The 24164-nt window shown below is 46.6% G+C and overlaps 1 protein-coding gene across 6 annotated transcripts in view; it reads left to right on the forward strand.

The window, feature by feature from the left end:
• The window catches only part of PHTF2 (putative homeodomain transcription factor 2), a 40485-nt gene that overhangs the window by 14283 nt on the left and 2038 nt on the right, over nt 1-24164 (forward strand). For 3 of the 6 annotated variants that reach the window (XM_078598823.1, XM_078598824.1, XM_078598819.1), the window contains 15 exons: nt 2180-2249; nt 4619-4777; nt 6266-6431; nt 8080-8238; nt 10062-10236; nt 11098-11271; nt 13448-13546; nt 16729-16944; nt 17921-18052; nt 18733-19005; nt 19827-19958; nt 21278-21364; nt 22097-22252; nt 22756-22851; nt 23355-23480. In XM_078598823.1, the coding sequence (XP_078454949.1) occupies nt 2180-2249; nt 4619-4777; nt 6266-6431; nt 8080-8238; nt 10062-10236; nt 11098-11271; nt 13448-13546; nt 16729-16944; nt 17921-18052; nt 18733-19005; nt 19827-19958; nt 21278-21364; nt 22097-22252; nt 22756-22851; nt 23355-23480 (2220 nt within the window). Of the gene's footprint in view, nt 1-2179; nt 2250-4618; nt 4778-6265; nt 6432-8079; nt 8239-10061; nt 10237-11097; nt 11272-13447; nt 13547-16728; nt 16945-17920; nt 18053-18732; nt 19006-19826; nt 19959-21277; nt 21365-22096; nt 22253-22755; nt 22852-23354; nt 23481-24010; nt 24051-24164 lie in introns of all 6 variants that reach the window. The other 3 variants (XM_078598821.1, XM_078598820.1, XM_078598822.1) reach the window with 3 other exon arrangements.

The following is a 24164-nucleotide window of genomic DNA, read 5'->3' on the forward strand; positions in this document are numbered from 1 at the left end:
TGGTACGACCGCATTTCAGTGGCTTGTAGTGCTGCTGTCGTCCAAGTGTAAGCATTGCAACATGTAAATGCAGTCTGCGTTTGAGCAGCCTGCGCAGTATAAATTGTCCATTTATACTCCGTCTCCAAATAACTCTTTGTAATAGACTGCATTTTTTACTTGAAGTTTTGTAATAGCGAGTGCTGCATTGATTGAACAAGAAAATGCTCGTGCTTTGTGTACAATTCCTCCTGTGTGTTTCTTTTTATCCACTTGTTGCCTGTGCTGAGTAACATTTACATTTTTATTTCTTGCGTATCTGTGCCTTTACTTGCTTAGTTCACATTATTCTTATTCCTTTTTGTTTCATACAGTTTGTTAGATTGGTGAGTATTGTAGCGTGTGACTGTGTGTGCCAATTAGCCAATTGTTTCTAAGCACAACCTCAGGCTGCTACATTTGTTTTAAACCAGCAAACTAATCTGACACATGTGATAACCCTTTCATGTTGTAATTTGGTTTTTAATTTGTGACTGAAAGAAATGGCATGGTTTTCATTTACCTCTCTCACCCATCCTTTATTCATCAACGAGAACATGCATGGGCACTGCGCCTTGTCAGCTGATTGGTAAAACACGAGTCTGTGAAGAGCCAAATATGTGTTTTCTTTTGGAGTAAGATCAGTATTCATTGCAGCATTCAGTGTGCTTAATATGTGAACATGAGTGTTATTTAACATCCACCATTACTCCAGAACTGAACACAGCACTGTTACGGAAAGACAACCCAGATTGGGTATAGCAAATGTTGATCCGCACTGCTGCATGTATAGGTTTTATAGCGGTGTCAAAATTACATTTGTTGCTTACACAGTACACGTTGCACGTACCGCATTACGCATATGCAGTGGTCTGTGTAGACATACCCGGAGACACACTATACTTAGGAGGTATAATATTATGCGTAGGAACCAAATCCTGCCTTAATTAGCCAAACGAGCCAAGCGGCCTTTTCCAAACACGCAACCATGCGTGGCCGGTGTGCGGTTAATGAAGGTGATCGAGTGCCCTCCTCCGTCCCCTCCACATGAAGGCATTTTTGGCCGCATCTGACGAGAGGGCTGCCCTGGAAAGATCTCCCACCCACCTCCACGCCAAACTCGCTCGCACCCCACACTGAGGTTGGCCGCTCTCCCAGAGGCAGAGTCTGGGCTCGTTAACCTTGAGACCCAATCGCAGAGGGGGGTGGGTGGAGGGGGCATCCCCTATTACTTTATTGATGGGGGGGGGGCAACGACTGCGTGGCATTGTGAACATTGCCGCTGGGTACCGAGGGCACTGTGAGCCTTCAAGTTGTGTATCGTAGACCCGTCTCCGGCCGCCCTCGTAAACGTCATTCGCTGGTGGCTTCTTCTTGCATGCGTAACCGCGTACTAATTGTACGACGCTACGGCATTGTGTTCATTGGGTGACTCTTGTGATGCGTGCAAGGCGGCACGTGCTTAGTTTAATTTGGCGCCACTCTTTGAAGCTGAATTGTAGTGGGGGAAAAATGTTTGACTTATTTTCATCGTCTAAATGCCAGCAGTATTTTTCGATGCTACTGAGGCTCAAATGTTATTACGTTATTTACTCAATATAACTAAAATTATATGTTTTGAAGCCTTAATAAAAACATTTTGACTTCAATACAAACTCAGCCCATAACTATCAAGTACATAGTACAATTAGGCAAAACGTATTTACAAATGTCAAGTTGAACATCCACTGTATTTTAAAGTAAACTAAAAACTTCCTGGGAACTTTTGTTGCCAGTATCAAAGTATGAAAAAATAAGAATAGGTTTTACTCTTTCTGGCAATAAAATAGGTGTTAAGATGTACAAACATGATTCCTTGCTAAAGGTTTCTATTTGGTATTTGAACATGTTTAACACCTGTTTTATTACCGTAAAGGGTTAAACCTATTCTTATTTTTTCATTTTAAAAACTTCCTCTGAGATATATCCTTATCATTAATGTCAACATTTTATTTGAGCCCTCATTGTACATTGCAATGGCAGGTGGTGGCGTAGCTGCACGTAATTTTGGGGTCGCTGTGTTTTTTTCGCAAGCTGTACACCACTACGCAGTGCATGAAGCGTGCGTCTGACGCTGCGCGGATGCCCCAAGCTGTGATTGCGTTTCCATCTCGATGTGCAGGGCCTCCGAAACAAGCCTAAGAAGAGTGGGCACGTCAAGCCGGACCTGATCGACGTCGATCTGGTCAGAGGTACCGTTTGTCCGCGGGCTCCACGCGTCATTGGGTTGAGGGGTGAATGCGAGAGCTGTAGGGGCCTTCCCTGTTGGACAGTTAAACAAAAAAAAACTCCTATCCAGGGGCCTGCCCTGGCTCCTCCCCCCTCAACCAGTATATATACGGGGTCGGATCTCTTGGAATTTCTAATTTACTTGATACAGCGAGCATGCTGTGACGGTTCCACCTGAAGACGGAGGGTTGTGTTGCCTCCGAAACGTCGTGATTTTTATTTTATTTTTATTTTACTTTTATTAATTTAATTTTGAATTTTTTACCTACGTGACTTTACCGAAAAACCCCAAGAATAATAGTTAAACACAGCATTAGTTTCCTTGACGTAAGTTCACTCTGGTATTTAGCCACGCGCGTTTGCGCAAGTACAGCAAGGGCCAGCCTCATTATGCATTGTTGTGGAGCATTATGGGTAATGCCTATATAAGGAAACCTCCGTGCTGTGTGTCAGCATGCAAATACATTGGATTTTAGTCCATGGGACTGTTACCAGGCCAACATCACCCAACATAATTTGTTTAAACAAACTGTGGACTGGTTTTGACCTCATTGGTCTCATGAGCACATTCAGGCTTCTGTTAGTGACCCGGTCTGTAGAGACCTTTTGAGTATCCACCCTTTATATCCGTCCCTTTTCTCTGGGTGCTCCGGTTTCCTACCACATATGCAAAAACTGTTTAAAGAAATGGGCCAAACATCCCAGTGCCGGACCCACTGGAAAAGAAAAAATTGCCTTGAGGCTTTTCTCGGCTTTCCTGCTTCAGGAATTTTTTTTTTGTTTCACTCTCATTGTGGAGTTAATTTTAAATGTTCGTAGTTTTAACCTCGATGCCACACATATATCTATGTCATATTGAAGAACAAATGGCAGATCTCAAAATTTATATTTAATTGGTGGAGTGTCATAGTTAAAGGCAGTCGTGTTTATCGTTACATATTTGCTTTAAACATAAAAAAACAACTATCGTAGAGCATTATATAAGTTTGCACTGCTGGTAAAATAATTGTAGCGTGATGCCCAGATAAGGTTTTGTTTTTCTCAGTTGGTGAGTATGTGTTGTGCAGGAAAACAATGAACAACTCAGTATCTGCATAATGTATTCTATAATGCTTTACATTTGGTTCGACTTCGGAATGATAAACACTGCCAAACCGGTTTTGGTGAGAAATAATTCACTTGCACGAATTATCAATGCACTTCCATGTGGTTGACGCTTTTAAATAAACCTTGATATTAAAAAACGGAGTCTATCCATTGATAATTGGTTTTTTACCCTTCTATCTGGCAACAAAACTGACACCTTTTTTACAAGGAGTCATGTTTGCATAGACCACAATACCTGCAGTCATAATGAAAACAAAAAACACAACTCTGATAATGTATGCACTGTCCTTGAAGTTGATTGGTCCACACCCGAGACAGCTTTCCTTAGAGCCTAGTCTCACATGGCGCCTTTTGGCGTCATCTGGTCCAACCCATGTGAGACTAGGCTCTAAGGAAAGCTGTCTCGGGTGTGGACCAATCAACTTCAAGGACAGTGCACATTATCAGAGTTGTGTTTTTTGTTTGCATTATGACTGCAGGTATTGTGGTCTATGCAAACATGACTCCTTGTAAAAAAAGGTGTCAGTTTTGTTGCCAGATAGAAGGGTAAAAAAACTATTATATTTTTTACTGGCAAATGAGGTTCCAATGGTGTAAATGTCTATCCATCGACTTTTGACAGGTCACCAAACCCGCAATAGTAGTTGTAATAATGATCACGTGAACAATGCATGATTAACTGAGGGAGCAGTAGCACTAGTGATGAACACATTGCGCTGTAATTCCATTGCCTTGAGTTTGAATCCCAACCACAGCTAAGATGTTGACAAGTGATATCTGAACCATGCCTTAGTTACCCCTCCACTAACCGGCAGTGACCAGCGTGGTGAGATACTAAACTAAAACTAAACTATTTTTTTTTATTTTACCAGGCAAGGCCCACTGAGCTCTATAGCTCTTTTTCAGAAGCGACCTGGCCACAAATGATAGCTAAATCGTGTGGCTTATCACGTGGAAATTTCCAGCCGCCAAATACTCTAAACGCATGTTTCTTAATGCGGAGGGGAAAAGCGGAGGACCCGGAGAAAAATCCACGCGACCACGGGGAAAACAGGCAAAATCCTAATTTCCAGCCGTCAGGGTCGGAATTGAACCAATCTTCTTCTTCTTTCATATGGCATTGTGAAAAGCACAGTACTTTGTAATTCTCTTCGCTGCAGGAAGTGAGTGGGCGAGTCGAGTTGCTGCACCGCCCGGGTCCTGATTTAGCCCCACGTGCGTGCAGGCTCCACGTTTGCGAAAGCCAAGCCGGAGAGCGCTTGGACGGCCATCACTCGCAAGGGCATCGTGCGCGTGCTGCTCTTCCCCTTCTTCTCGCGCTGGTGGATCCAGGTCACCTCCGCGGGCATCTACCTGTGGCTGCTGGGGCTCTACGTGCTGCAGGGTACGACGGGGCGGGGATGCCTGGGGGGGGGTGGGGATGTCGCAGGGAAGAGCTCAACGCTGCTGCTCGCCTTGATTCGTCGTAAAACGTTGGCAGAGATTGTTTCCGTCTTGATTAGTGACCGAAGCTGTTGGTTGTGGTGCTGTTTGCGTGTGCTCGCTGCGTACGTGCCTACACCTTGTGTGGCTTCTGAGAAAAGCACGTTTAACCCTTTCTTATTCCGAGATGACTGGAAGTTGCAGGGGGGTTCAGCATACATTTTATTTCGAGAGGTGTAGCGCCATTGTTTTTAAAGACATTGTACTCACCGCAGAGAACTGTAATGACACGACCGCACTCTATGATCGCTGGGGCCAAACTGCCACACGCCCTCTCACATGGCCTTGTGGGAGCCTCGGTACCGATAAAGTTATTTTATTTTATATTCTGGTACCATTCCGATGACGTATACGTATATTATCAGGAACGGGAGAGGGTTAAATACTGGCTCTTGCAGAGTTTGTGTATGGATGAGTCATTTTGAAAACCTAAGTTTAGAAAAATTTAATCAAAAAAGTCTTCTGCACAAATGTTAACCCGATTGCACTATCAGTGTCACGAGACCAACAATACATTCAAGACTCTCACACATCAGTGCATCACGGGGTGATAGATAATACTCCATAGAAGCAAATTTCACAACTTGGGCTTTCAGTGACCTGTGTTGCACACATTAGGGGGCAACTCTTTCTTACTTGTTCTACCACTGAGAGGAATTTTTTTGCCACACAGCAATAAAATGGATGTTGTTTTAATTCTCAGAGCTGAAATTCAGCCAAATTAAGTGCAGATCCAAGTTTGATCTGATGCTAATTGTTTTGCGGTCATTTGTGACTAGACTGAGACCATGAACTGGCTACACTCCACTACACTAGAAAGCTCAGTTGAATCACAGCCATACTGCCCACATTTGAACCCATGATCTCATCGGTGGCAGCTCAGCTCAGCCCTCTGCCCCCTTAGCCACCCATTACACACAAAGTGCTTGCCACACATGAACCATCCTGAATCTCGTCAAGGAGCATAAATCATCACGCGAACTCCGGTCATGCAGGCAGCAGCGGCTTTTCACTGGCCGTCAAACAAAGATGGCCACCACATTGCACGTTTTCAGATGCGCTTCTTGCAGCCATCTGGAACGCTCTTCCTTTCCGGTATTAGGAAGCCACTGGAGCTGTGCACTTTTAAATATAGATTGAAAACTAATTTGTTTATAACAAATGTTTGTGTTTAAATTATAGTCCTTCCCCTGCTGCTCCTCCGATAAGCATGGTTGGCTACGTACAGTGCGAAAAAAGTTCTACATACATACGCACATATGCTCAGCCACCTCTTCATGTGTATTTTCGGCGGCAGGCACACAGTCCATTGGTAGTGTGGGTGACGTTTCCGCCACAGTGGCCAGTGTTGATTGTACCGCCTGTGTGCATGGCGTGCGCACGTGCGCAGCTCTGGCCGTCGTGCTGTACGTGAGCGGACCCAGCGAGCATGACGTGCCGTGGACGGAGGTGCTGTGCCCCGTGTGGCTCATGCTGCTGCTGGGCACCGTGCACTGCCAGATCGTCTCCACTCACTTCTACAAGACACAGAGCAGCCTTGGGGCCAAGCGACGACGGTGAGGGCCGTCCAGGGCAGTGGAATGCTGGCATAGCTCCCCCCACCATACATCCACTGCATATGCTGCCTGCGGAACAGCTGCTTCCACAGAGGCATACGCAGTCAGTGGTTTTTAGTTGAGCCTCATACTTGTGACCAAATCACCTGGAAGATGGCAGCCTTCACACGCCCCAATCTGTTAAGTGAGAAATCACGCCGGATGATATTACACGGCGACCGAATCGATCTCCCATTCGCCAGAGCAACAACAACCTGGAAAGATCCATGGTTGAGCATGGATAATAATAGTGATTTGTATGGGCAACCGTTACACATGCCAGTTTGTCATAGGCGAATGTGGGGCCGTGCTATGTGGTCGTCAGCAGAGGGCAGTGCAGCAAAATCCATTGTTGTATAATGCTTCTATGCTCCCACGTCTTCGCTGACCCACACTGAGCAGCGGCAAGTGCGGTCAATTGACCCCTACGACCTAAGCAGCGTGGGGAAGCCCTCATCCAGCAGTGGATTGACCAAAGTGTTGTGCACGTGCAATAATGTCCCACTCAGATATTCACATTCATACAAAATATCCACAGTCGACATGCACGCCAGTGCAATGGACAAATTTGTTATTGCCCTTTTGAAAAATCTGTGCAGTGTTAGATGAAGCTGGATTTTGTGCAGTGCTGCTTGAACTCTGGTTCGATTTCACTGGATCCGGGTAGAGAACTCTCACGCTGACTGGACATTTTTCCTCCGGCATAAAGAGTCCTGCTTTTGTTCTGGTAAATTGTACACTCGACAGTGTGAAGCTTCAGCAATGTTTATAGTAGGTACGTAGCAATGTGTATAGGAGGTACGTGGCGATGCTTTCAATAAATGTATCAAATGGGGCATTGAATTGTGTGTGTAATAATGAAGCATTTACAAGTCATGAAAATCATACACATGGGGCGAAAAGGTTCCTCCGAGCTAGGTAAAAAAAAAATGAGAATGCAAATGAAACATTAAACAAGACAAAAATATTCAATTCTTAAATTTACTTATGACCACGATTCATGAAAATATACCGATTCTGTTGTGCTAAAAAGCGTATTGTTGTCGTGATGAATCGTTCACTGTATTTGGTGTGAAGCTCCTTCAACACTGTTAACAGGGCCACAGGCATTGTGATCGCCTGTGAGACAGCTGATTTCCTAAATGCCACGCCAGGCAGGGCGGCAGATACCTCTTTACTATTCTACAACTGAGCCACTCCGAGGCCACGCCAAACCAGCCCAGTACGGCTTGGAAGGTGACAAGTTGTTTTCCACTGCAGAACCCGAGTTGTGCCGCTGATGTCCCACATTGAACGAGGCAAAGACGCACGTGCATGATGCTGTACGCCGTGTCTTCGCAGTTACTGGCTGACATCACACGCATTGAATTGCATCATGAGCCCCGGGCCCGGCCCTGCTTGAGCCAGGGCTAGGTTCAGATGTCTAATTTTGAGCCGAGCGTAGTAGCAGTTTGGTTTTCGGCTCGGCAAATAGCCAGTGGAAAACCACCCGAGCCGTGAGAGCCCTACACTGGATCGGCACAGGTGTGCCAGTAGAAAAGTGTGGTAAGAGACCTCCTCTCCCCCCCCCACCACCCCCCCTCCACCCCCCCTCCACCGAATTCTACAGGAGACTGCGTAAAGCGTCGCAGAGTGACCCTGGCAAAGATGGAGGTGGTTCGAGTACCACCGATAACCAGGACGAGTTCAGGCGCTCAGGCGGTGGGAGCCACGGGCCCGGGGTTCTGGCGGCCCTGAGACGCGCGTGGGGGAGACATCGTGTCTTTGGGTCAGTGCTGCTTTCCTCCTCTTCTCCTCCGCACTTCCGATTGAGCACGGTTGGCTATGTACGGTGCTGAAGAAGTTCAACATACATATGTAGTGCAGGACTTCGGAGACGATAATTGCGGAGGCACCTTTTATTAACACACACGATCTCGACTACACACACTAGTCACTCGCTAGCCTTAACACAACACTAGCCGTCTCGCATCGATGGTGCTAACTCTAAGATAGCTGACAGGCTATCTAGCAGTGCGACATCGAGTGGCGACGGCATTGACGACGGCAACGAGACGATACGATTCCCACGAACAGCCTCGAGCTATGGCTCACGGCTCCTTTTATCCTCGCAGCGTGGCCTCGCTCTGGCCTGGCCACGCCCCCCTTCTCGAACCCACTAGCAGGTTCCAGGGGCTTCCCGATGGACCCCTCCATGACCCTTGGCCCAGTTCTTCCATTCTGCCGACACACCCGTGTATACTGTCGCTCACTGGCGTGTGTACTGTTTGTACACCACAGTTGCCGCTTTTGGTCACCAGCCGGCGCTACTACACTACACATACATACACTTCAACAACATCAACAATAATACTCGCTCACCGCTTGAATCAAAATAGATTGCGTATGATACTTGATCTGGGTAAGTTTTTTGAATTTCACTTGGAAGCAATACTCGTGAGTGTGCTGGAAATGATGAATCGAGTCACGTTGATTCTTATACAAGCAATTATGTACATGGAGTCATGCACGTGAGAATACATTATTTACGATGTATGCAAACTTTACATAAATGGCATTCTAAAGCATGTAGGATAATGGAGAAAATAATATTGTACAAACCCGATATTAAAAAAATATATGACATGGAACAAACAAGGCACACGAAGAAATGTTTTTGTTTTATCAAATCGTCATCCTGAATCGTACAGCTGGGGCGGCACTTGAATTGTTGTATTCTTACTCGTCAGAGCCCGAATCCCATGCTAAATGGGAAAAATTATCCCTGACTGCTTGGAGTCCAAATCACATTCTAATAGTTCAGTGCAGTTTAGTTCAGTTTACTTTGAAGTACCCTGTGAGCTCAGGAGCTCTTAAGTCGGGTTTCATCAATAAAATCACACCGGTTCCATGTCAGACATAACACATCAGAGAAAAAGATATTGTTTAGTTTTTATCCAATGAAACTCTACCCATTTGTTGTGGATGGGGATAGCTTACTCATGTTTTATGTTTGTTTTTTGGGTGAGAATTTGTGTATTTCACTGTCGAGCTTGTTACCCTGTTTTTGCCCTGGACCTAGCATCGATCTCTCACCTCTCTTTTCCTGCAGGAATTTTCTAAAACTTTAGCCAGATGGGTGCATTGCATTTCCCACACCAACATGCACACCTGTGTGTTTGTGCTGTTGGATTAAATTTATGGCCGGGTCTCTGTCCATGGCTGAAACATTTTGTGGGTTTTTTTCTTCAAAATATAGTTTATAGCCCTTAGACAATCCACTATTGAATAAAGGCTATGCCAAACCATGTTATTTGTGGGGGGGTTTTTCCCATACTTCACCACACTGGTTCGGACAGATGTGTGAAGGTGCCCAGGACCAGCTCTGATATAACTCAAGAATCATTTTCGGTTTGCCCCTAAAATAAATAGCTCAGGGTGCCACCGCTCTCCAGATTTCAGAACATAAGTGGGAAGGGTGACCGATCTTAATAACTACTGCCCGTTTTCTGAAGGGCCGAGGTTCAAAAATGTGTCGTCGTTTTACGAAAGTGACAAACGTCACGCAACGAATTAGTAACGAGTCCCCTGGGAACGTCTCCGCACCCCCAGGCCGGAGCAAAGCAAGCGCTACGAGGAGAAGTCCACCGAGACTGACAATGGCTACATCTGCCTGGAGGGGAAGGCCTCGCGACACTGCGTTGCCGGGGGCGGCCCCCTTCTCTCGCACCGCGTGGAGGCCCTCTCTGCAGAGGGCCGCCCCCATCAGGGGTCACATGGCAAGCAGGTACGGGCGGTGCCCTGGTAAACACACACACAAACACACGTGGCAGTGCCGTCATATACTCGCATGGCAAACGGGGGGTGTATGCGTGCGTGTGTGGGGAAAAATGTGCACTCGCGTGGCGTGATTAAATAAGGTTAGCAAAACTAGTGAGTTTGTCTCAACCCACTCGCCAATCATTGCACAAACACACGTCATATTATGTTTGGTTTTTCAAAAGTAAAACATCGATTTGTCCTCGATGCAACAAAAAATTATCTGAAGCAGAAAGTGCACGTCCAAGTGAATGGATAAGAACGGTCACGTGAAGAGATTTCAGAAGTAGCTCGATGCTGTCTGCTTCCACGGACCGTTCTCTAACACAAGGAGTTGTCGGCTTCCCTGCCAGCGGTCTGAATGGATACATTGTCCATTAACACTATGCCGATGGCACAATTGTAAGAGAATTATAAAAAACACAGAAACATCATATGTACAGATTATGTCATTATTTGTAGTATGTGCTGTCTTCATATTGAATTAGCATGGCAACTAACGGGGAGCTATGAAATCAAACATCTTTTGCATATTTGTAATTAGTCCTTTTTGTGCTCTGGAGTTTCTCCAAATTGTGGGCAACCCTTGGATTATTTTGGCCTAGTTTCAATTGGGCAAGTGCCTAATAGCACCACAACTTGATGTTAAAGTCTCGTAATATTAGATCCTCTTAAAGGAGGGGGGTAATAGTGCCCCTCGCTACGGACAAAAGGACAGATGGACAGACGGAGCCAATGTGTACACGCTTCTCACCTGAATTGGACAGCGATTTAATCAAATAGAAAACCGCTTGCAACGCACTTTTCTGTGACTCCTGTCGGGACTCAGGAGGCAGGCCGTTTGGGCCCCGCTGCCTCGGACGACCTGTCAAGCGAGGAAGATGGTGGCGGACTGCGGGCCCCGGAGACGCCGGTGTACCGTCGCGGCGCGGAGCGTCCGTCGTGCGACGGGCTGCGACAACGCAAGCTTCACACGCACTGCAGGAAGCACTGCTCCGCAGAGGTACGGGCACGCTCACATTGACCCCGCACCCCCCGGCGCTGGCGCCGATTGCTCCTTGTCCTAGCGGTAACCGTCGTGACGCGTTTTTCTCGCGTAACGTGTCTCGGGAGGATGCGGCAAAGTGGCGGCGCGTTAGATTGTTAACCAGGTGAGAGAGGCCATTGTGACTTGCCGTGGGTGAAATAAAGCATTGCCGCCAACGTGTTGTCAAATAGCGACAGTAACAAGGGTATGCGGGATCATAAATAACGTGAGAAGATTAAGTAATAATAACCAATGAAAGAGTATAATACATTTAGATGTAAGTTATACTTCAAAAGTACTTGCATTCATTTTGACCAAGCATGTACCTTGATAGGTAAAGAACATGCCTAGAACGATTTGTTGATTCATCAAATAAAATTGATGTATACGCTGAAGGTATGCACATGTAATCATGCGTATGGGAGGAGGTTGTTTATGTTGAATGCAAATGACATGCTAATGTTACGTTAGGATGATGGAATGACCCAAACAATACAAATGAGACACACAATTTGAGAAACAATACAGACGTTACCAAAGAGACAAAAAGAGAATTGATTCTTGAATTGCATCCTGACTCCAACTCCGGACAAATCACCGTTGGGGTAAATTTTTGCATACCTAGTAAAGAAATAGCTTGTTATTTTGTAAACATAATCAATCAAATGAAAAATAACAGTAGTGAGTTGTAACCTCCAAAAATGTCTTCAGAAATAAAATGTTTTTCAGCTGAAATAATATCATCATTTACCCGTACTGTTAACATACCAAACGTGAGCGGGATATTTATAATTTAATTTGTTGTTTCAATTATGTAAATGAGGGAAGGAATGTTCACGTTAAAAGTTTCAAACCACCCCCCCCCACCGTCTTTTCAACAGTAAGTAATCCCCATCTAATGCTGTGATTTTCGCTAATCGAGCAGGGAATTTTACACTGCATTTTTTTTATTTAACAGGAGAGTTATGTGTCCATGCTCCCCCCTGCGTAGCATGAATATCTATCTTGAATTCTTAATCGTAAATCATTTCTTTTTTTATTGCGCCTTCAGTCTTGCATCAAACCATTAAAACAAACGCGTTATTGGCGGTTGGTCGTCTATCATGAGGATCCATCAGCGCTTTGTCATCCATTCGTAATACATTTATAGAGCAATCGGATGGCCACCATGGAAATTCATCAACTGTCACCCATGCCTCCCTTTGTTACAGTTGCTCTGCTGTCAAATTGCATATTTATCGGCTTTGTAAAGATAGATCGTGATCATTTATGTAGAAGCCCCTTGGTTTTGATTGAGTGTTAATTACATGGGAATGCTTTGCTCATTAACAAGCGTACACAAATTTATCACGAAGGAGATTAAAATAATTGTTATCATTCGGGAGCCATGGCTTGATTCAAGAATCAATTATTTTTGCATCCTTTGTAGTGTCTTGTTATGTTTGTTCTGTCCTGGCCCTGATATTATCGCTATGATTGTAAACGTAAATTAGCATGTCATTTGAATAACTTGTAAATAATTGCCTCTTACACCTGTTCCAATGCTGCTTGATTAAAATGTATTCTTCCGTGCTGCGAATTGAAAACACGAGTGTGTGCAAATGCAGGTGGCTTTCACTTAAAAAGTTATTTTAACGACAGACAGTTTAATTTGACCCCCTGCAGTCTCGTATGGAACTATATCTACCTTTGATCACTAAACCAAGTGTTTCATAAGGCAAACCGGTATTGCATGCCATACGTGTGCTCGTGTGAATGTATGCTCACTTGCCTGAATGCGTGTGCATGTATGTTCACTTGGCCCAACAGTCTGTTAAGGCCATATGGGGGAATCTTTGTGTTTGTGTACGTATGTGTGGGGAGTGGCAGTGTAGCAGTTCGCGTGCTGCGCTACGAACCCAGCGACCCGAGTTGGATTCCCGCTCATGGTCAACACTGGTGACGAATATCTGAACCGGTGTGGTGTAAAAAAAGAAACAAAGGCGGCCGGGCGTGGTGTTGGCCACCCCACCCACCTCGTGTGCCGTTCCGGCCTTCATAGGTGCTCGCTAACAGCACTTGCCCCAACAGGCTTACTAAGGCTATTACGGGGGATCTTTGTCTTTGTGTGCGTATGTGCGTGCGTGTCTGCACCCGTAATGCCCATGTGCAGGGAAGCGTGCACGCCACCCGCGACGGTGCCACGGCCTCCGGCTCTGAGAGTTGTGATCGATCAGAGAACGACTCCTTTCTTTTCCCACAGTGCTGCCAGGTACCAACGGTGGGGGGGGGGGGGGCTTCTCCCCACCTCTCCCTTCCCCCCCCCCCACTTCCGTCGCCACCACAGGCAATGCTGAGCTGCAATAATATTCGCAGACGTTTTTGCCTTGCAGAGCAGAGATGCTTCTGCGTCGAAGCTTGCGCACGTGCAATGTTTTCTTGCGTCGCTCTTTTCAGTGTCCTTGCAGCGCCTTAGCAATGGCTTGGAAGCCCCTTCTGTTCCTATTCTGTATTTGTGTTTGATTTGTGTCTCTCCCGCCGCCACGCTGGAGATCCCTGCGGCTGTGTGCGCGAAAGTGACACTTTTGCCAAACCGTGTAGAAGTCCTACTTATGATTTATATATGCTTGAAAACGCACATGATGTCGAGTGAACGGAGGGCATAGTGTCCTTGACTGAAATTGGCCAAATGGCAATTGCATTGTGACAGCCGAGGTTACAAATTGCATTCCGAGTATGCGCGAGCACGGGCTCGTCCACAACTGTGACCTTTTTGAAGAATTCTGGCCGCAGCAACGACTGACGTACGCAAGTGCCTTGCTCGGGGGCATGCTGTCTTAATTGGAATGACGCAGGACAAAACATGTTGTGCGAGTGGCTACGTGATCGTAGAATGTTAGAGCCAGCCTCTGTAAAGGCAACACTTGACACGTTTCTGACATTCAGGCCCGAGCAGACCCGACAGTTTCTATGGAAAGCCATTGAAAACCATAGGTTCTCTGTACACAATGCAAGCGAGTGACTCACCCTTGCACCTGTGTGTGGTGACATGAACCAGGAGGGACTTGTTGTTTTGCTTGGCGAGATCTCCCTGTTAGGGACACTTTGCCCGTGTGTGCCCTCTGGTCCGGTTGTGACAAACAGATAGAGAAGCTGTAACCAACAACTATTTAAAGAAATGGCCATCGAATTGAGTGCAATTCAAGTTAACATTTATTGACTTGGGTTAAAAACAGCCTTTTTAGCGATCAAAACCTTCGAGGTTATCAATACGGAACGTGGCATTTGGAAATGAGAAGTGTAAATGTGTTCTGGGCTCTGCCTAAATAGATCCCCCCCCCGCCCGCTTCTTCTTGATGTATGTGTGAATCATACTAACATTTGGGTTTTGCTTTTTAACTGTGACCCTGTTTCCTTTCAAGCCTGTGCCATCCTCTTCCTGTCCAGATTAACAACGTCTCTGTTTTGCTTTACAGTTTGATTCCCATCGACTAGTTCGCCTAGCCAACGGTTCCAATCATAAGTAATGTTTATTAATAGATTTGACCTTTGAAGGTTTCCTGAATCCATGTGTTGTCCTGTTGCGCCATTCTTTCATTTTGCTTAACATTGCCTTGTGTTGTTTGCGCTGAGAAAATGATCGATAGCGGTTTTTGTTATTAATCAATACACTGCTTTATGTTGGTTTCGGTCCAGCTGTTGCATTTTCCTTTCGTTAGAGCATTGGAGAAAAGTCACTTTACTTTCATGAAATGAAGGGAAATGTATGCACATTCTAAGTTCACTGTCAAATTATGGTATCCGTGCAAAGCCATGATGGCGCATCTGCACTTAAATGCAAATGTAAATGATCTTCCACAACAGACCTTCATTTGATGTGCAACTGGAATATATACTGTGTACCAGAGGTGGGACAAAGTCATTGTTATGCAAGTCCAAGTCGAGTCGCAAGTCATCAAATTCATGACTCGAGTCTGACTCGAGTCCAAGTCACATGACTCGAGTCCACATCTCATAGGTGGGACAAAGTCATTGTTATGCAAGTCCAAGTCGAGTCGCAAGTCATCAAATTCATGACTCGAGTCTGACTCGAGTCCAAGTCACATGACTCGAGTCCACATCTCATAGGTGGGACAAAGTCATTGTTATGCAAGTCCAAGTCGAGTCGCAAGTCATCAAATTCATGACTCGAGTCTGACTCGAGTCCAAGTCACATGACTCGAGTCCACATCTCATAGGTGGGACAAAGTCATTGTTATGCAAGTCCAAGTCGAGTCGCAAGTCATCAAATTCATGACTCGAGTCTGACTCGAGTCCAAGTCACATGACTCGAGTCCACACCTCTGCTGTGTACAGTAGACATGTTACATCAGATTGTTTCCATTTTCTCCCATCCAATGCCGTTTCCTATGCTTGTTGTGTGTGTGTCTTTGTACATGGCTCCATGGTTTGTATACTGGGCTACAATTCCAGCATCCTAGTTTGATTTGCAGCCAAGCATAACACGAGTGGCACATTTGATCTGATTCTGCACTGTGCCTCTTCAAATAATTGCCAGAAATCACATGTAAACATCAGCACTGGGGAGACGAAGGTGGCCAGGCGTAGTGCTAACCACGCCACCCCCACCTCGAGCTCCGCACCGACCTTCATAAGTGCTCGCTAACAGCACTTTCCACAACGGCCTGTGTAGGCCGTAGCGTGGGTCTTGGCCATTGTGTGCTCGTTCTCGTGTTTTTCGTAATCATCATCAGCCATGGCCAATCCAGTGCTGAAGTTTTGCTCCGGCTGCCGCTACGGCCACCTCAGGCGATCTAGCACACAGACTAAATTCTTCGCTCGGTGGACGTCCCCTGTGACGTATTCCATTCCTTGGCTGCTACTGGGTTATTCATGTCAGCCCATTGTGTGTGTATATGTATATGCGTTTGTGTATATATCAAAAGTGGGGAGCAGTAGTGCAGCGGTTAGGGGCGCTGCGCTTCAAACTCGGTGACCCGAGTTCGATTCTCGCTCACGGCCAACACCAGTGACGATTATCTGCACCGGTCCTGGGCTTCTCCTAGGTCGACTCGGCTTCAAATGAGTACCTGGTGTGGCGTGTAAACATCGCCACTTGGGAGAAAAAGCGGTCGGGCGTGGTACTGGCCACCCACCCCTTTGTGTGCCGTGCCGGCCTCCATAGGTGCTCGCTAACAGCACTTGCCACAACAGTCTGTTCAGGTTATACAGGGGATCTTTGCCTTTGTGTATTTTTTCATACCAATACCCACCATTTGCCACAAAGCGATGGTGACGTCACCACGGCGCCTGTGCCAACCTAGGTGCGCTTTGAGGCCACGTTTGTATATCATATATACGAGTGTATATATGTGCCCTTGTGCACCTCCGTTTTGCCGCACCCTCTCCTACCGCCCTGTCCGCCGTGCCCGCCGCTCCCGCCGCCTCTGGCAGGAGGTGCTGCGCTCGTCGGGCAGCTGCAGCTCGCGCAGTTGCACGACGTCGCGCCACGACTCGGAGAGCACGCGGCCCGAGTCGGAGACGGAGGAGCTGCTGTGGGAGGACCTCCTGCTGGGCGCCGAGTGCCGCTCCACGGGCTCCACGGACAGCGAGGACACGGTGGCGAGCGCCGCCACCCTGGCCCGCGCGCGCGACGACCCCTTCCAGCAGGTGGGCTGGCCCCGGCGCCGCCAGGAGCTCGCGAGTGTGCGCAGCTCTCTTGTCGAGAGCTCGGTTCGTGCGTTGAACTTCTTTCGCCGCCGTACGTAGCCAACCGTGCTAATCGGAGGTACGGGAGAAGGACAACTGACGAAACGTACAAAGCATTTCTTAAGAAATTAGTTTTCAATCGAGATGATTTGAAAGTGCATAGCTCCAGTGGCTTCCTAATATCAGAAGAGCGTTCCAGATGGCTCGTAGAAGCGCATCTGAAAGTGCGCGATGCGGTAACCGTCTTTGTTCGATGGCCAGCCAAAGGCCGTTGTGAGGATGACCGGAGTTGCGCGTGGTGGTTTATCCTCTTTGACGAGATCAGCAAGATATTGTGGTTCATTTGTGCCGTTTGACGTGATGCCCGATGTTTCGCTCTACGTACTTCTAAATCTTTGGGAGTTTTACCCAACTTAAACGTGAGCGTGGTAGAAAGTTACCGCTTGGCTGAACTTGCGTAATGGATAACAAGTTGAGAAGAAAGAACGCTACTGCTGGGTGTAACATCAGAGTTGTTGGTACCTTTGCGCCTGACTGAGAGCTGAATAATCCTTTCGGATATTTTTGCGGGACAACGCATTGACAATAATAAAAAAAAACGTGCGTATGGACTGTGTATGAAGAAGTGCTGTGACTGAACACTCTAATATTATAATCAGTGTTGTTGCCAGATCTTAAATATTTCCCTCTTGCCTGAGTAGTTTAGCCAAGATGCTGGCAATCTCAGATAAATTTTGTTCGTGAGCCTTTTTAAAGAGGTGGGTGTCCCGTGGCCGTGCACCATATGAAATGTACTTACGTATGTTGAACTTCTTTCGCACCCTACGTAGCCACCCGTGCTAATCGGAGGTGCGAAATGAAGTGGCGGGCAGTGGGTTTCCCACCACCGGAGATTTGCGTGCTCGTTGTCTTCACACGGACGATGTTTCTCTCCCAGCAGAGTCAGCTGTTCTTCCCAGGCAGCTCCTCCGTTGGGCTGGAGCGCGTGAGTGCCATCGTGTGGGAGGCCAACGAGTGCAAGAAGGCCGAGATGTCCGTCCTGGAGATCAGCGGCATGATCATGAACCGGGTGAGGCCAGTGCCGCAAGCGTGGCGACCTTGAAGAGTGATTGTATGTTGCACAGACCAATGCAGGCCGATGCCCCCTCCGAAAGTTATACACCACGCGATGTTCATCGACGCACGGGATGCGCATTGGATAGCGAATCGGAAATGTACGTCTCTTTTGGAAACCTAACTTGTGTGCGTTTTATCATCCGTAATGTCTTTAAATTAAACACATTGTAATTATGTTGAACTTATTTCGCACCGTACGCAGCCAACCGTGCTGACCGGAGTTATAAGTAGATCGACACGTATACTTACAGCCCTCGGCCATGAGAAGTGGTGCGTGGAATTTGTTGCACACACTCCAATTTAAGAGTAGTTTAAATATTGAAAATGATTGGTGCATGGTGGTGATAAGTGGATAGATCCAATTAATTCCGAATCATGGAAGAAACTGTTCCAGACGGCCGCAGAGGCGTATCCGAAAGCGCGCAATGCGGTGATTGTCTTTGTTCGATGGCTAGCCAAAAGCCGCTGCTGTGAGGATAGCCGGAGTTCGTCTGAGGGTTTATGTTCTTTGACGAGATCGTCAAGTTACCGTGGTTCAGTTGTGGCGAGCACTTTGTGTGTAACGATTGCGACCTTATGCAAAAAAATCGCGACGTTCTCGAATCTCACGACCCTGAATATGCGTCCCGGCAGGTGAACACGTACAAGCAAGGCCAGGTATACCACGTGTTCAGCAACCTGGTGACGCTGCTGCTGGGTGCGCTCCCGCTGGCCTTCCGCCTGCTGTGGCACATGGGGCTGGACCAGGCGAGCGCCGCGTCCCCCCTCGACGTGCTCTGGTGCTGCCTGGGCCTGGGCGCCGGCCCGGCTGCCGCCGCCATCGTCGTCATCTGCCTCGTGCAACGCGTGTGCCTCGTGTGGCTGCTCTTCTTCATGCTCTCCGTCGCCGAGAAGACCTACAAGCAGGTGGTGCCTGTCGGATATGGCTGGGCAGGGTGGCGTGAGGTGGATAGCGGTGGTGCCCGTTGAAGGGCACTGAGACCACCGATTCTTGAGATTCCTTCAGAGGGTCCTGCATTCGGATGTTTGGCCAATTCCAATTTAAGGAGGTAATTTGTTGTCCTTCCCCCGCATCTCTGATGAGCATGGTTTGCTAAGTACGGTGCGAAAGAAGTTCAACATACATATATACATCCGTGGGATTAAAATCGATTACCCGGAGAAAACCCACCATTCATACGAGGATAAAAAACTGAAAAGTCTGCACAGACATATTCATTGTTCCACGTGATGTACTGTCATCACTTGGCCTTGAAAACCCATAAGATTAAGGAGATTTACCGATTTACATCATGCCTTCTCATCGCTGGATTATAACTGTGCACCACGATGCCAAGCTAGAATAGAAAATACTTCACTCCAACCCAATGCGCAATTTGGACGCAATTTTATGAAGCTAGGAAATTATTTCAATTGATAATGAAGTGCAAGTACGAAATAAGTATAACATATAAAAGTACTGCGGGTTATGTAATACATTTTAGTCATACACTCCTTTACGCATATAGCATATCTATCTTTTTAACTGCTTTTTGTGTTTAGTTTGTTGTCCTTCCCCGCACCTTTGATTAGCACGGTTGCCTATGTACGGTGCGAAAGAAGTTTCAACATACATGCCATTGTGTCTTAATTGTTCAACACAATCCAACCACGCACTGACCAGCATGGAAGTACAAGCCAGTGCACCCTGCAAACCTGACCCCGCGTGCGGTGTGTTTCTGCGACAGCGGTATCTGTTCGCCAAGCTGTTTGGGCACCTGACATCGGCCAGACGGGCGCGCAAGTCGGAGATCCCCCACTTCCGGCTCAAGAAAGTTCAAAACATCAAGATGTGGCTCTCGCTGCGCTCGTACCTGAAGGTGTGCATCTTCTTCTTGGTTCTTTCGGTAAAGTCACGTAGAAGGAAAATAATAAAATAATTAAAATCAAACATAATTAAATAATTCTCACGACGTTTCGGCCACAACGCAAGCAGCCGTCTTGCGTTGTGGCCGAAACGTCGTGAGAATTATTTTATTATGTTTTATTTTTATTATTTTTATTCTACGTGACTTTACCGAAATAACCAAGAAGATGAATCCCTGCAGTCACGAAAGCTTTAAATCGAAAAATGGTGTGCATCTTGTTCAACGTGAAGTCGATTGATGACAAATCCACACGGTAGCACAGATCGACATTGTACATATTACAGCCGTGTCGTCATTTTATGGCTCAGCCCGGGGCATGCTCACTTAGATTAGATATGATATTTTAAATAGCTCCAACAACTGTGTGGTAATACTGGTGTCTGATTGGCTGACAGCGCACTGATCTGGTACTACTAAGACCTCGGGGTTGTAATCCATCTTATGCGTGCTTGTGATTAAGCTGGGTCCTCAAGTGTAGGGAGTTGGTGGCCACTGTCTGTTTACTAATGACTGCACAAAAAAAAGATTCGTATTTACAAAAAATATATGCTTTAGCTTTTTTTCAGTTTTAATGATTGCAGATGTCATTTTGATCGACTTGCTTTGAACCCTCTTTGCAGTGCAAAGAAAGGATGTACCCCCAAGTGCAGATGAAGAGGTCTTTTGATGTCACTTCAGCGTAGTTCTGATTTCTTCTTGCGCCGTTCTCTGAAGCAGTGTGGTAGACTGCTAGTTTTGAATAGAATCGTAAATAATAGAAAAATTTAAAGTGAATTCTACGTGGTTTAACGCGTAAATAACTTTGCAATAGGTGGACGTCTATTTCTGTATCACCATACAGTGCGCACTTATCTTAAATACAAGCGTGCACTTATCTTAAAGCTGCTAATTTTCTGGGTGGCTCAACTGAGATACGGTAAGCTGGCAGCTGCTCCCTCTGCCCGCCCCACCAATTTTACATAGCCACGGCCACACACTCACGAGCCCCACCCACACAGCGAGTGTTCTTGCCCTTTCTGAAATTGGCTTCGCTCATAGGCCCTGAAGACTCCTCTGCAAGCCCTCCCCACTCCGCAGGTAGCCTCGCACTTTGCCCATAACTGAGTTGAGCATGAGGCCAGAATATTTTACAGTGGGATCAAATCGCAATTAGGCTTCGGGGGACACCAGGGGCAGTCTTTGTGAACCCTGTATTGTCCCGGCCACACCAGGGCATTGGGAAGCTTTTAACTCGTTCACTGAGTGTTGTGTGTGTATTGTGTTCACTCCAGAGGCGGGGTCCCCAACGTTCGGTGGACGTGATCGTGTCATCCGCCTTCCTGCTGGAGCTTTCTGTGGTCTTCATCTGCTGTGCCCAGGTCAGCGTTATCCTCATTCATTGATAAAAAAAAATCTGTTTATTTTGTTTAGCCAGGTGAGAACCCAAGGGACCAGGATTGTCTCATTGGCAAGAGTGACCTGAGTGACCTGGGTCACCAAAATGATCAAAGCAAAACAAACAAAAGTAGAGGAAACAAAGCACACCGAGAAATCAGAACAAAAACAACCGTCACTTAAGAAATTTAAACGCTGCACAAACACAAATGAATGCCAAGTAATAACTCCCTGCAGTGCAAGTCAGCTTGGGCAGATTATCCTGCACCTGATTCAAGTACAATTCCAGTTAAAGTTACAAAAACATCAAATGGATGTAATTGCACGTGACTTAACTCACAACATACAGCACAGTGCTGTAAACAGTGTCAGCCAGTGGGTACTGAATTAAATCACATAAGAACAGCGCACAGTAGGTGAGGACGTCTTCTATACCAATGGAAAATGAATTGCCTACTGTGTATAGTCACCGAACTCAATTGATGGAACACATATTAACACCACTGCTTGCTGTGATAATTTACCGGCAGCATTTCAGATATTCGCCAAGCTACTGTAGCCATCCACCAGCTCACCAATGTCGAAGGGAACATATGAACATGTTTGATCAACTCTCCACCGTATGTAAGAAAAAGGCGGGTGTGTGGGAACGTCATGACGTTTGGCCGCTGGTTTTAACACACGGTTCGTGCGTGCGTGCGTGCGTGTGCGGACAGCTGTTGAACGGGCACAGCACCTTTCTCGACGTTCACTACAACTGGGAGTTGCTGGCATGGAGCCTCTCGCTGGGAATATTCTTGTTGCGCTTCGTCACGCTCGGCTCGGAGACGAACAAAAAATACAGCAACACGTCCATTCTGCTGACGGAGCAGGTAACACGCCTGTGATTGATGCCATGTTTTCTACCAGCCCCTGGAGTATCGATTGGGCGGTCACCCGTAGCCAGGATTTGAACTCGCCTGCTTATGCTTGGAAGTCTGTTGCTCGACGGCAGGGGTCGGCATACCAAAACAACATGAATAGGCTTTTTTTTCAAGAGCCGAAATGAATGTGAATATGAGACGGTCCTTAATAAATGACATCACAAAGCGGTCCTTAATGATGCGGATGTGCCTCCGGAGCCACGGGTTGTCGACCCCTGCCCATAGTAAACTGGACTTCCATGGTGAACTGGATTTGCATGGTCAGAGATCGGCAACCAAAATAACAAGCAAAGCCATTTTTTGAGGGAAAATTTCAAGAGCCACATGCGGTTCCGGAGCCGTGGGTCGCTGACCCCTGCTGTTCGGTCACCGTCTTGAGATTTTCTTGTTCCAGTGGTTTGACCTTTCCCCTTTTCTGGCTCGTCGTCGGATACGTTTGGCTTTGTGTGCAGATTAACTTGTACCTGAAAATGGAGAAGAAGCCGAACAAGAAGGAAGAGCTGAACCTTGTGAACAATGTATTGAAGCTGGCAACCAAGCTGCTCAAGGTGCACACCCAAATATTTCGTCGATAACTCAATAATTATAATATTAGGAGGGGTGGCAACACATTTTTTTTAGATGTGCGTTTGTTTTTTTAAGACTGGAGAAATTCGATTGGATGGAAAGAGGAAGTTCTGAGGTAGGTTCAGGAGGAGTAAAGAAGTATTAGAACAATGTGGAAACATTCATCACGTATGAATATAGGACATTCTCTGGAGCTAAAGCTTGATGAAGGCAGTTCTGGGAGAAATGATGTTGGGAAAAAGTCCCAGAGGGAAAAAAAAGAATACTGCTTGGCGACCAGAAATAACTAGGTCCGTAGAGTTAAATTATTACGTGATCTCAAGATCGGACAGGATGGGGGAGGGAGTTTGAGCCAAGGACCTGCCATTGGGCACAGGTCTCAACTGAGAGAATGGGGCATAGCACCCGGGAAGTCTGGCTGTGTGTGCTGCCAGTGGCTTTCAAATAAAGGGCCATGTGTGCTCTCCATATACTGCATTTGCAGGAGCTGGACTCGCCGTTCCGGCTCTACGGCCTCACAATGAACCCCATGCTCTACAACATTACGCGCGTGGTCATTCTGTCGGCCTTCTCCGGTGTGATCAGCGACCTCCTGGGCTTCAACCTCAAGGTGAGTGTGTTGGTGTTCATAGAGACAAGCAGATCACGAGTGTGTGATAATTTGCACACACGTGCATCAGCCACACCTGCACAGCGATGATATATTGATGGTCTTGGGTGTGGGTGAACAGGGCAGCTGCCAAGGGAGTAATGCTGTGAGAAGAGCCAAAAATATATTATGGTTATGAAGAATGTGCATGCAGGTGAAGAGACAGAGGCACAGAGACACAGAATCATAGGGACACCGGGAGACAGACACAGCAACATAGGGGACACAGCGAGACAGGACACGTAAACTGTGATGCAGGAAGATAGACAAACAGAAACATTGAGACTAAAAAATGTTTTCTGCCAGGGCACCATGTATGTTGAGGTTTGTCCTGATAAGAGCCCTATGTATGTGTTATGTAAATGTGTTTTAAAAAATCAAGTTTGCATAATAGATTGCATAAAAGTTATTCTGTGTAACAAAATAAGAAATGAAACCTGTTAATTTCACACAGATCAAAAGTGCTTACCCTCCAATTGTTGGTCTTTCAGTTTTTTTAGACAAATCCACATGGTCGCACATCTCGCCATGGTAAATATTACAGTCTTGTAGTCATTTCCTGATCAAAGTCAACACTGCATGAATTGTATTATCAAATGTGCAGGTCCAACACCGGGGAAATTATGTGTGTGTTTTTTTCTTTCA

Source organism: Lampetra planeri, chromosome 11 (assembly GCF_965212315.1).
Source record: "Lampetra planeri chromosome 11, kcLamPlan1.2.h2, whole genome shotgun sequence".
NCBI classification, from domain to species: domain Eukaryota; kingdom Metazoa; phylum Chordata; class Hyperoartia; order Petromyzontiformes; family Petromyzontidae; genus Lampetra; species Lampetra planeri.